General features: G+C 34.4%; 1 protein-coding gene across 6 annotated transcripts in view; it reads left to right on the top strand.

Annotated features, from left to right (window-relative positions):
• The window catches only part of LOC149772951 (flotillin-1-like), a 71896-nt gene that overhangs the window by 37632 nt on the left and 20457 nt on the right, over positions 1-13807 (top strand). For all 6 annotated transcript variants that reach the window (XM_089947034.1, XM_089947037.1, XM_089947033.1 and 3 more), the window contains exons 7-9: positions 9941-10093; positions 11263-11444; positions 13147-13192. In XM_089947034.1, the coding sequence (XP_089803160.1) occupies positions 9941-10093; positions 11263-11444; positions 13147-13192 (381 nt within the window). The remainder of the gene's footprint in view (positions 1-9940; positions 10094-11262; positions 11445-13146; positions 13193-13807) is intronic.

Here is a 13807-nt window from a genome sequence, read left to right on the forward strand (position 1 = left end):
TTAGACTTCATAGTTCACCTGGTTTGTACGTGTCATCCTTCATGCAGTGTCTGTCATATGCCTATTCTGAATAGATTTTGACCAGACTTTGCAGTATGCTTCTTAAGATCTTGGCTGCGTTCCAGTATAGGTGACATGTACAAATGTTGATATGGTGTTTTGTCATCTTGCTCAAGTATGGCATTTTGTCATGTTGCTCAAGTATTCTGCATTCTTGAAGTTGTATATCTGATGAACCGTATAAAAAGCACATCTCAGGAACTACTTAATATTCTCATGCAATTTTGTTTCTACATTTTGTCATTGGCCTAGATGAGACTATTATTTTTGTTGTTGTCACTCTAAGTTTTGCATAGAATTATGGTCCTTGGCAGTTCTCTTCATCTTACATATTGGATGATGCTTTTTACTGTTTTAGACAGATCTTTAACCCTGGTCAGTCATCTCCTTATTTTCACTTGTTATCATGATTGTAATTAGCATAATCCATGAAACATTCAGCTATTTCTGATTCGTAAACCTATTCATGTCATATACTACTTTTTGACAGAGTTATGGCCCTTGAGATATTGCAGTAGTTGGATTTTCAAGCTTCCACATCACTGTCTAGAGGAGTTGTGGCCCCTGAATGCCATCTTCTCCTAGCTTTGATTTTCAAACAGATCTTTTTGTTTTGCTCAGTGCCCTGTAGATTGTATTAAGCTGGCCCCTTAGTGATGCACCCATTACTAATAATTCTAGTTTATGATTGGGTAGCAGTCGGATATAGCAGACAGCTTAATAGTAACTTGGCTTGCCTTTTTTAGTGGGGTTGTAATCTATTGTTTTCTGCCCCATTCAGATAAATTTCTGCATAATGACTAAATTTTAATGAGATTTCAAACAAATTTGGTTTGCAGCTTGATAATGATGAGACCTGGGCAGAGTTCAGTTGTTAGTAGTCTGTGTCATTAAACAGAGTTTACAGATCTTTCTTGTCAGATCCATCCTTCTTGTTTCTGCACATGAATGACTCCCTTGTTTAATTCTTAAAATCATTAGTATATAGCGTTTGATATTAGTTTTTGGCTGAGTGATCGTCAGTGTCAGTTAGGTACATGTTCATAATGCAAATGTCATTTTTAGAAGAGCTGTGGCTCCTAACTTTCATTTACTTTACTTTCCTTTAAGCACATCAACTTCCTTGGTATCATATTTTATGTTGATGGCACCATGGCTTCATTTGAATTTTCAGCATTTGATCTTCATCTTCACTGACAGAGTTGAGGCCCCTGTTTGACTTTCCCACTTCTTTTTCTGGACAGTAAGTCTCATGTTTAGAATATGATTTTTGAAGTAGACTTGTTTCATGGTTCTGAGTTTAAATTTTAGCCAAGAAGATGTGGTTAAAATAAAAAAAATGTTGATCGTTTTGGTTGGTTTTGTGTGTGTAAAGCTATTTTTCATCACATGATAGACTATACATGGGGGTTTGTATATTTGGAGGAGGAATAACCCCGGAAAAACCACTGGCCTACAGGAAGCTGTTGGCAGACTTTCTCAGATGCCCACATTGGCTGAGTCAAGACTTGAATCCATGTGGACAGAGAAGAGATGTCCATAATCCGTAAAAGCGAGTGCCTTAGACCTGTTTGCTACGTAGGCCCTCTAGAAGTGTTGATGGGAGTGCATGTTTAAAATAAAGAACAGCTGAAGGATTGTTTTGCTTCAGTGCATAGTGGTTGATTAAGCCTTCCATCACAAAATCATTCCTTTCTATTCTTCTAAACCAAGAAATTTTCATGCATGAAGGTGAATTCCTCCCTACCCATCTCATTTTTGTATATTGTGTATGCTGTGTGCATGTGAAATCTCAATGCAGTGGCTAAATTAAATTGATGTATTAGTAGATATAGGTTACTGCATTTGTATGGGTAAATATGAACGAGTTTTGGGATGGAATACTGCACGAACTTGTGAGTGCAGTATATCCTTCCGACAAAACGAGTTCATATTTTCCCATACAAATGCAGTAACCTTTTTATTATATGCTCATTTTTTTATTTTACCTAAGGTTTAATTATATAAACAAAATACACTACAAGAAACAACGTAAATGAATGAATGAATGCCGTATTCCAAACTAAATACACAAGCGCAGATTTGTCATTACACAATGACATCATTATTAATGCGCACTTAACTCCGCCCAGATAAATTTGAACTTGGTCACGCGCTCGACATAACTTTTGAAAGAAAATGGCGTGTCTAGTTAAAATTGAAATTTGCAGTCATATTGTGAATGAATGTGCCTTGCAACAAATTTTCCATTTGATCTGGAATGAATATATTTTGGTATTTTGTTTCGATTCGCCGAAAGTTTGTGATTTTGGACTGGATTCATCTGTGCAAATTATACATGAAATACATCGGATTGAAGTGGCGTGGGAGAAGCGTGTTTATGTCTGCAAATGTGTTTCTGTTTCTGTCATTGAATGTCTGAAATCATAACGTGGGAAAAATATGAAGTCTTTCAATTGCAATTATCAAAAAGACGCTATGGAATTTAATGCTTATTTCATTTTGAGTGCAGTAAGGAGGATGCAATTGCACTTATCATCGAAATTACAACACAATTTCGAAAGGTGTAATCCAGATTGAAAACCTATGACATGGCTCATGTAATTCGGATTTGCAGAATTAAGAAAAAACATTTTGAGGAAATTCAGGATGTAAAACTGTAAGTATATTTTATTTTGCCATTCTTATCACCATATAAAGAAGACAGTATAAGCCTTGTCACTTGTATGTTATTTGTAAGGACCTAATCTTCCTTCTTTTATATAATGTAGCTAGCCTAAATCCGTAACATTGTATCAACATGGAATGTGCCAAAACAGCTGGGTTTTTTTGCAGTCCACGAAATATGTTTTAGTTCATTCAGAAACAAATTTAAACGACCACAATGTAAAGAGCCTCTTACGCGAGTGTATATGATTTGTTTGCAAATCAAAAATGCTGGCGTCTGTGTCATTGTTTGTTTGCAATAGAAAGTAGTTCCTTTATTCACGTGAATTCTATATGTGTATTGTCGTGCGCGTTCAGTATTGGGGAATATTGAATGATTCTGACAATGTAAAGTTAACGGGAAAAAAAAGAGCATATAATAATAAATATTTCATGAATGGATTTGTGATCTTTTTCATTATGCTTATGTTGCATGTATCAGTGCACCATTATTAAATTCTGACCATTGCCATTATATTTATTTTTTCTCAAGATGACTTATCCCACTATGTGTCTAATCTTAATTTAGTCATCTGTAATATCTTTGATATTTTGGAATTTACTATTGAAACAAAATACCGAATTAATTGCAACTCAGCAACAGTCTCTTCAATAAAATTATGAAAGTAGATTTCTGTCAAACTCAAAGTTGTGGTTGTTGTTGTTATGGGGTTTAACGCCATTTTTCAGCACACGATAGGCTATACATGGTGGCCAGTATTAATAGTGGAGGAAGGACCAGGGGACACCCCCCCCCCCCCCCCCCCCGGAAAGAACCACCGACCCACTAGAAGCTACTGGCAAGCTTTCTCACATACTCAAATTTACTAAATCTGAGACTCGAACTGGCGCAGACAGAGGTGAGATGGCAGATATCCGTAATGGAGAGCACTTTAGAACACTCGGCCCCTCGGGGCCCCTCACAGTTGTGGTAAAATGACATAATTCCAGGTTTTTCATTTGCATATATTTTCTAAAATGCATGATGAATTCTCACCATGAATGGCATGAATCATTATGAAGTTGAGAGACAATTGCTTTCATCTTCGACCTTGGAATTATAGTGATAGATAATTTACATCAAGGTTTAGGTTAATATTTTAGCTTTACTGGTCTAAGTCTAGGAGAGCCTATGGTCTGGTCTGTTGTACATTGCCCATCTGTCAGTTAGTGCAAGTTTGTTATTGCTACTCATGCTTAAAACGATTGCCGTGTAACCGTATGTATTTATTCATCCCATGGTTGATTGGTCGTAAATGAAAATGCTGCTGCTTGGACATCCAATATGACCACTAAAGCAGTCATCTTGATAATCTTATTTTTGGCTACTTGTCCATAATGGATGGTAATGTTAACATGGGTTTTGAACTAAAAGACTTCTTGTGATATCTAATTGGTCCTAAATGCAAATGGTGTTGATCTGATGTTCAGTATGGCTATCACAGCAGCCATTTTGAAAATCTTGTTGCTGCCTCATTAGAACAAAAAGTAATATTGACATGGGGTTTGCACAAGAAGATGTCTTATGATGCCTTGTTGGTCCTAATGGTATGATGTGATATTCAGTGCGTGCCATGACAGCAGCCATTTTGAAACCTTGCTATCACTAATTCTCTAAAACAGAAAGTCATATTATAAGGGTATTTTACCAGAAGACATGCTGCTTAGTTCGTCTTGAATAAAAATAGTTCTGATATGATATCCACTGTGGTGGCCACATCTGCCATCTTGATTACCACTACTACTCCTGAATGGATGGCCATCTCAACATGAGGTTTCCACTGAAAGACTTTTGTGTGATGTCTGGTTGGTCCAATATGGATGCCATTGCAGCCATCTTTAAAATTTTTTATTGCTTCTTCTCCTGAATGAAAAGTTATATTGATATGAGGTTTTCACCAGAAAACGTATGACATCTAGTCGGTCCAAAAGGAAAATGGTGCCACTTTCACATCCATTAAGGCTGCCCCAGCAACCATCTTGAGAATCTTTACTACACCTCAATTAATGGTTGTACCAACATGAAGTTTTATTGAAACAATTCTTCTGATGTATTATTGGTCCGAAATGAAAACTGTGTTACTTAAACATCAAGTGTGGGGTTTTTATTGAAGGATTTCTTATGGTGTCTAATTGGACATAAATGAAACTGGTACTCGTCTAACCTCCAGAATGACTGTCACAATAGCCACCATGAAAATCTTGTTATTGCTACTTCTCCTAAGTGACAGGTTATATTGACATAATTGTTCTTAAATGGAAATTGTACCAATCCAATATTGCCACTATGTCAGCATTATAAAAAATATTGTGAATGTTACTCCTTCACAACTGAAAGTCATAAGAGAATAGTTTTCTCCAGAACACTTTTTAAGATTTCTTGTTCATCCTAATTAATGTAGTGCTTTGCTGATATCCACTGTGACCACCTTGGTGGACATCGTCAAAATCTTTTTTCTCTTAAATGTAAAGTCATTTTTACATTGAGTTTTCACCAGAAAAGATTGTACGGTATCTAGTTGGTTCCAAATGAAAATGGTGCAGACTGACCCTCAATATGGCCACCGTAGTGTTCATGTTGAAAATGTTATTTTTTCTCCTCCCAAATGAATGGACATATCAACCTGCTGATCTCACATCTGATATAGATGCTCTGGTGGCTGTCTTGAACATATTGTTATTAAATCTCATAAATCAGAGATGGTTTGAACACTCAGCAGTTGAAATGAAGAAATGACCTAAACTTGGATACCTGGGAAAAAATACGGCCTGTAAAATGTCAGTCCCTTGGAAGGACTCTTATTACATTTATTGCGGTTGTGGTAATATTTATGCATTTGCTATTTCATTAAAGCACATTTTTAATCTGACAAGATATCACAGAATTAGTGCTCTACCTTCAACACCATACAAAAATGGAGAACCCCACTTCAGTAAATCCATATCCATTTTGTTCCAAATGAGTGCCAGCTCAAAAAATATCAAGTGGCAGTGATACTTTGCAAATTGTGATAGCATTTCTGAGACAGCATAAAAAAATTAGATGTTTGTTGATTAATGCATACTTGTAAGTTATGCAAATATAAATGCAAATGAAGTGAATGCAGAATACATTTCAGATGCTGTTGAGATGAAAACAGAAAGCAGATTTTGTAAAAATTACCCATATCAGAGTCTGCTGCCAAGGGAAAGTCAACAACAGTTATTACTGGTGGAAAAGTGTTTTTCATGATTTTTAGTTTAGAATAGTTGGAGTGTCCACCTTGGATGCAAGAGGTCACTTGTTCTAACCCCAGCCGAGTCATGAACAGAGACTTATACAAATGGTACTAACAGCTGCCTCGCTAGGTGCTCAGCATTAAGAGATTAGTGATAGGACTGGTGGGCCTGGTGTCAGGATAATGTGACTGGGTAGGACATCATGCTACATATCTGTGGTATGATGCCCCAGTGCTAGATATCACTATACACTGCTTCACTGCATACATTGTAGTGATCTGACTGGAAAATTGTTAAAGCTACATTAAAAATCCAAATCTCACACAGACACACAAACACATGCACACACACACACGCACACACAAAGAGTTTAGAATAAATTACTGATTACCTTTCCTTACTAGAAAATATTGTTTTTCATCATTGCACTTATATATTTGCATTATTTAGTTGCATAAACTTTGGATCAAGATTATGTATTTAGAGGAAGAAATAATTATGAGCAATTTCGCTGCAATGTGTTTATATATAATTTTTAAGAACTTCTCAGGAAATTTACCAAAGAACGTAACAGGAAAATGTCCAATACACCCACACCAATCCTTATGTAGCCTACAAAGGTTTTATAAAATCATTTAAGAAGCATAGGAGAAGCAAAGAAAACCATTTTTTACATTTAATTTCTTAAGATACCCATTCTTTAGACATATTCTTAGAAATCAATTAAGTTATAGGCATACTGAAAAATTGGAAGCATTTATACTAATTGCTGTTTATTCACCCAAGAGAAACTCAGTTAAATCCTTCCATTCATACTTACCATTTATTTACCCAACAGAAATCAAGTTAAATCCTTCCATTCATGCTTACCATTTATTTACCCAACAGAAATCAAGTTAAATCCTTCCATTCATGCTTACCATTTATTTACCCAACAGAAATCAAGTTAAATCCTTCCATTCATACTTACCATTTATTTACCCAACAGAAATCAAGTTAAATCCTTCCATTCATACTTACTATTTATTTACCCAACAGAAACTCAGTTAAATCCTTCCATTCATGCTTACCATTTATTTACCCAACAGAAACTCAGTTAAATCCTTCCATTCATGCTTACCATTTATTTACCCAACATAAATCAAGATAAATCCTTCCCTTCATACTTACCATTTATTTACCCAACAGTAATCAAGTTAAATCCTTCCTTTCATGCTTACCATTTATTTACCCAACAGAAATCAAGTTAAATCCTTCCATTCATGCTTACCATTTATTTACCCAACAGAAATCAAGTTAAATCCTTCCCTTCATACTTACCATTTATTTACCCAACAGAAATCAAGATAAATCCTTCCATTCATACTTCCCATTTATTTACCCAACAGAAATCAAGATAAATCCTTCCCTTCATACTTACCATTTATTTACCCAACAGAAATCAAGATAAATCCTTCCATTCATACTTACCATTTATTTACCCAACAGAAATCAAGATAAATCCTTCCATTCATACTTACCATTTATTTACCCAACAGAAATTCAGTTAAATCCTTCCATTCATGCTTACCATTTATTTACCCAACAGAAATCAAGTTAAATCCTTCCCTTCATACTTACCATTTATTTACCCAACAGAAATCAAGATAAATCCTTCCATTCATACTTCCCATTTATTTACCCAACAGAAATCAAGATAAATCCTTCCCTTCATACTTACCATTTATTTACCCAACAGAAATCAAGATAAATCCTTCCATTCATACTTACCATTTATTTACCCAACAGAAATCAAGATAAATCCTTCCATTCATACTTACCATTTATTTACCCAACAGAAATTCAGTTAAATCCTTCTGTTCATACTTACCATTTATTTACCCAACAGAAATCAAGTTAAATTTATTTACCCAACAGAAATTCAGTTAAATCCTTCCGTTCATACTTACCATTTATTTACTCAACAGAAATCAAGTTAAATCCTTCCATTCATACTTACCATTTATTTACCCAACAGAAATTCAGTTAAATCCTTCCGTTCATACTTACCATTTATTTACCCAACAGAAATCAAGATAAATCCTTCCATTCTTACTTACCATTTATTTACCCAACAGAAATTCAGTTAAATCCTTCCATTCATACTTACAATTTATTTACCCAACAGAAATCAAGTTAAATCCTTCCATTCATACTTCCCATTTATTTACCCAACAGAAATCAAGTTAAATCCTTCCATTCATACTTCCCATTTATTTACCCAACAGAAATCAAGATAAATCCTTCCCTTCATACTTCCCATTTATTTACCCAACAGAAATCAAGTTAAATCCTTCCCTTCATACTTACCATTTATTTACCCAACAGAAATCAAGATAAATCCTTCCCTTCATACTTCCCATTTATTTACCACAGAAATCAAGATAAATCCTTCCATTCATACTTCCCATTTATTTACCCAACAGAAATCAAGTTAAATCCTTCCGTTCATACTTACCATTTATTTACCAACAGAAATCAAGATAAATCCTTCCATTCATACTTACCATTTATTTACCCAACAGAAATCAAGATAAATCCTTCCATTCATACTTACCATTTATTTACCCAACAGAAATCAAGATAAATCCTTCCCTTCATACTTACCATTTATTTACCCAACAGAAATCAAGTTAAATCCTTCCGTTCATACTTACCATTTATTTACCCAACAGAAATCAAGTTAAATCCTTCCATTCATACTTACCATTTATTTACCCAACAGAAATCAAGTTAAATCCTTCCGTTCATACTTACCATTTATTTACCCAACAGAAATCAAGTTAAATCCTTCCATTCATACTTACCATTTATTTACCCAACAGTAATTATGTAAAATCCTTCCATTTTGGACCAGCTTCAAACTTCTTTTGAAGGCTTGATTCCTCCAAATAACTTAGTTTAGCAATTTAATAGAAACAAAGGAAATAAAAGTGTATTGTATTCCTAAACCAGCCATTTCTTCAACCTTTAAAGTCACCCCCCTTCCTTTTCGGCTAAGGTGGGTATGTGAGAAAGCTTGCCAGTAGCTTCACGTGGGTTGGTGGTTCTTCCTGAGGTTTTCCCGGGTTCTTCTTCCACCATTAATACTGGCCACCATGCATAGCCTATCGTGTGCTGAAAAATGGCATTAAACCCCACAACAACAACAACAACAACAACATCCCCCTTCCTTAATGCAGCTTAGAAAAAGTTTTTGTTTAACTTGTTCCAAAGACTCAATATATTACCAAATATATTATTTAATCCACTATGCAGGGTATATTTTTATGATGTGTCAATCGCTAAGACAGAAGACTAATTTGTTAGTAATTTCAAAATTTAAAAGGAACCTTATGCCTAGAATTTTCATCAATACGGACCCTGAAATAGCTGATTTTAGAAAATCTGAAATTTGTCTTACATTTTCACTTCATTTGCATTTGATTTGTGTTCATTCAGCTGCCAGTAACGAAGGCCTTTGAGCCATTGCATCTGTCCTTTAAAAAATATGTTGGCATGGAAATCTCTCCTTATGGAATGTAGACATGGTGAAAACTGTCAATAAAGGACATTTTGGTGTCTATGAAATATTTTCATTTATCAGTTTGTCTCCTCTGGTAAATTAAAAATGTTTAGGAATTGAAGAAAATGCGTTCTGTAATTTTAACCCTAATAATCTGGTAGAAGTGTCTGCTTGGACAGGTTTCATTATACACTAAGGATGTCTACTAATAAAAAGATGCGATGGACCCCTTAATTTCATTTATTGGTCAATGTCTATAGTAAGGACACTTGTCCAAAAAGAACAGAATTTCAATGCCTTGTGTCTTTTTTAATAGTTCTCTGCATAAATATGAACTTCGTGGGACTAATTTTTTTTGTTGGACTGCATGTGTTTTATATGTATGTAATTTTGTACTGTTTGGGGCTACAGGAAGCTATTGCAGAAGAGAGACGGATGGCTTCACGCTATGCTAATGATATTGAAATTGCCAAGGCCCAGCGAGACTTTGAACTTAAGAAGGCTTCATATGACATGGAGATACAGACCAAAAAGGCACAGTCTGAGCTTGCTTATGAGCTACAGGTAAATCTTTTATGAAATATCTCGTTATCCATGAGAATTAATGTATCTTATATACTTGCTTGCAAGTAGATTCCAGGTGCAAACTTCACAGACCAGGATCTTCAGTCGTGCAGTGTTCCATCAGATGTGGGTCTCTGCAGTTTGTAAGGAGTAATTGATATAATAATTCAGATGATGAATTCAAGTTAATGTGGCAGAATAATTCAGACAATGAATTCAAGTTAATGTGGCAGAACTGTATATCTTTATCTCAGATTCTTTTAATCCAAGTGCATAATTTACAGACCAGGATCTGCCATCATGCAATGTGCCAACAGATGTGGGTCTGTTCAAGTTGATGTGGCAGAAATCTCAGACTCTTAATATAGACTAGTCTAAGACATTTAATTGAAATTGATAGCTGTTATTAGTCTTAAAAAGATCTCATGGACATCTTTGATCTAAAATAAGCATTCAGGGGATTTTATCATTGAACACAGCGGGTTAAATTTTACTGGATTTCATAACATTTATTATGAAAAATAGTATGTGATACTGATGGAGCTTCTTGCAGCATTGAGTAATTCATAAATTTTATGATTGATACTAAACTCTTTTCCATAGAAATACAATCTGTGAAACATATTCAGTTATAAAAGTTTCAATATACAGAGAGAAATTTTTTATATACCTATACAATTTTTACTTACTATAAATTTAACTTGTCTTTTAAATCAATTATTTGTAAGTTTCATCGGCTTACTTTTCAGATATGTGTATTTTCTATTAAACATATTGGTAATCGATAATTTGTTTAAAATTAACTAAGTATAATGCCAGAATGAGATAGATATTTTAAATTTATATTTTTAAATTCTGAATTAATGAGGAATATATTGTGTCTCAGTACATTTTTTTACAGTTATATTTTCAGATCTATTGTAGTTCAGAACTTTCATGTTTGTTTATGATGCATTAAAACCATCTCCCTCAATCTCTCCTATACAAGATATACATAAATATCATAACTTATTTTCGAGGCTGGCTTACTTTCAAGGGCAAAATATTACAGCAATTTGATTGCTTATTTTTAAGGCAGGTTTATTTTTTAGTTTGGCTTATTTTTGTATTTTTAGGGTATATATCTCAAACTTCTTATGGGATAAACAGTTATTTATTTCTGTTACCAGGCAGCTAAGACAAAGCAGAGAATCAAGGAGGAGACGATGATGGTACAGGTGATAGAAAGGACTCAACAAATTCAGCTGCAAGAGCAGGAGATCATACGTCGTGAGCACGAGTTAGAGGCCCAAGTACGCAAGCCTGCTGATGCTGAGAGATACAGGCTGGAAAAACTGGCTGAGGCAAACAAGTAGGTTCATCTTGTTTCCACCTTAACTGTTCATCAGAATTTTCTCATGTTCTCAATGAATAAATGGACATAGATAACAATTTTCTGCCAGTGCTGTGTTCAAGTTTTGAAAGTCATAGATCACTCCAGCTTTGGTGGAATATTAAAGATGTAATGACTGTACCCTGATTCCTGTTTTTACTTTTGAGCAGAATCGTAATGCAGTTCTCAGTGAGATGACCCATTTTATGTATTCCTTGTACCTCTCAAAGTTTCTCAAGCAGATCTCTTGACTGTTAAGATTTTACCATTGTTTCAGCAGAATATTTCAGAAATGTACAGGCTACCATTTAAGGCATGCATTCACAGGCAGATTTTTTAAGCAGAGATGCTGCATGTCAGTTTCTCCATCAGATATGTTCTCGTATCGCAATATTGTTATCAAAATAAGCTTGCATCTTCCTGTACTCGTCTCTCCCATAAATATGCCAAGTATTTTTACCTTCTAGGCAAAGGGGAATAACTCTTGTTCATTACCTCTCCTTGCTGCTAGGTATTTTGCAAGTTATTAATGTTTGAGTCGTTAAGTTTTTCATTCTTGTCATTTTATTGAAATAATGTCTGTATAAATCACCAATTACCATCATAGGCTCGATATCCATCACTTTGAGGCATCATGGCAGAAGGATAACAGTTATGATGAGGATATATCAGTCCTAGTAGCCAATTTTCACTTGAATAGACCAAAATTGTTCATCCAGTTTCCAAAATGGAATCTTTCATAAGACATAACAGAAGTTGTTGGTTGGCATGCAGAGTCAACCTTCTCTAGTTGTTTTCTCTGGGATTTTAATGAGATTTTAATGAGATTTTTGTCTTGCTGGGAGGGCTGGATTCAGAAAGTAGCAAGCTTATTTTGTTAATGCAATGTGATTGGGTAGGTATTCTTAGAGATCCATAATTTACTGAAAAATTGCCTTTTTTATTCATTTATTTGTCTCCTTAAACTATCAGTGAAGTGCTTAATAATACTACACTGCATGCAAGCATCTGTATAATTATGAGTGAAAAGTTATTCTGTGTAAATTTAAGAAGACTGATTTGAGCTGAACTGTTCACAAATGAAAATTAATTGGATTTATCAGCATTCTGAATAACAGAGATCAGTTTAATAGAAATAAATGTATACATGAAGAATTGTTATATTGCATCAGTTAGCTCATGCCAACTGCTGTTGTTGGTTTGAAAAGACGGAGGATGGACAGCTAATAAACGGATCAGTGACATTAGAAATAGCCACATGCACACTTTGTGAATTTCTTCAGAACTACTAATGTGGACCAGCAGTCATTGTTTGTTTGGCCAATAACAGACAGGCGGCTAAAAGTACTGATTGGACTTTAGGAAACTATTGGTAGACACGTATAAAGGTCAACACTTCTGCTAAAGTAGTATAATCGTTGTGTTGTTTTGATCAAACATTGGTCTGGAGGCAGTTGAAATGTTTTATATACCAGACTTATGTTGCTAAAAGAAAAAGTTATATTTCATTCAAACACTTAAAACAGTTTTCAATCAAGGCATAGTTTTTGTGCACTTGTGCCTTGTCTTCAGAATGGCTTTTAGTGATGAATTTATGGGGAACATTGCTAATAGTACAAGATTAATCTTCCTCTTTGGATCCCAAGAGGTTTTAATTGACTTTTTTTGCTTGTTCTTGTAGAAACCGTATCATACTGGAGGCAGAGGCTGAAGCTGAAGCATTGAGGGTAAAGACCTTTTTTTATACTTTGATTGCACAACAAGCTGTAACAATTCGCAATCGACAGTGAAACCCTGCTATAGCATTATGTTGTGGGTCTACAATATGATATTGTGCTAAGTATCATATTGTATATTGTGCTAAGTATCATATTGTCATATTGTGCTAAGTATCATATTGTATATTGTGCTAAGTATCATATTGTCATATTGTGCTAAGTATCATATTGTCATATTGTGCTAAGTATCATATTGTATATTGTGCTAAGTATCATATTGTATATTGTGCTAAGTATCATATTGTCATATTGTGCTAAGTATCATATTGTATATCGTGCTAAGTATCATATTGTCATATTGTGCTAAGTATCATATTGTATATTGTGCTAAGTATCATATTGTCATATTGTGCTAAGTATCATATTGTATATTGTGCTAAGTTTCATATTGTCATATTGTGCTAAGTATCATATTGTCATATTGTGCTAAGTATCATATTGTATATTGTGCTAAGTATCATATTGTCATATTGTGCTAAGTATCATATTGTATATTGTGCTAAGTATCATATTGTCATATTGTGCTAAGTATCATATTGTCATATTGTGCTAAGTATCATATTG

This window comes from Sinohyriopsis cumingii, unplaced genomic scaffold (genome assembly GCF_028554795.1).
Source record: "Sinohyriopsis cumingii isolate HCF-2022 unplaced genomic scaffold, ASM2855479v2 utg000957l, whole genome shotgun sequence".
Classification (NCBI taxonomy): domain Eukaryota; kingdom Metazoa; phylum Mollusca; class Bivalvia; order Unionida; family Unionidae; genus Sinohyriopsis; species Sinohyriopsis cumingii.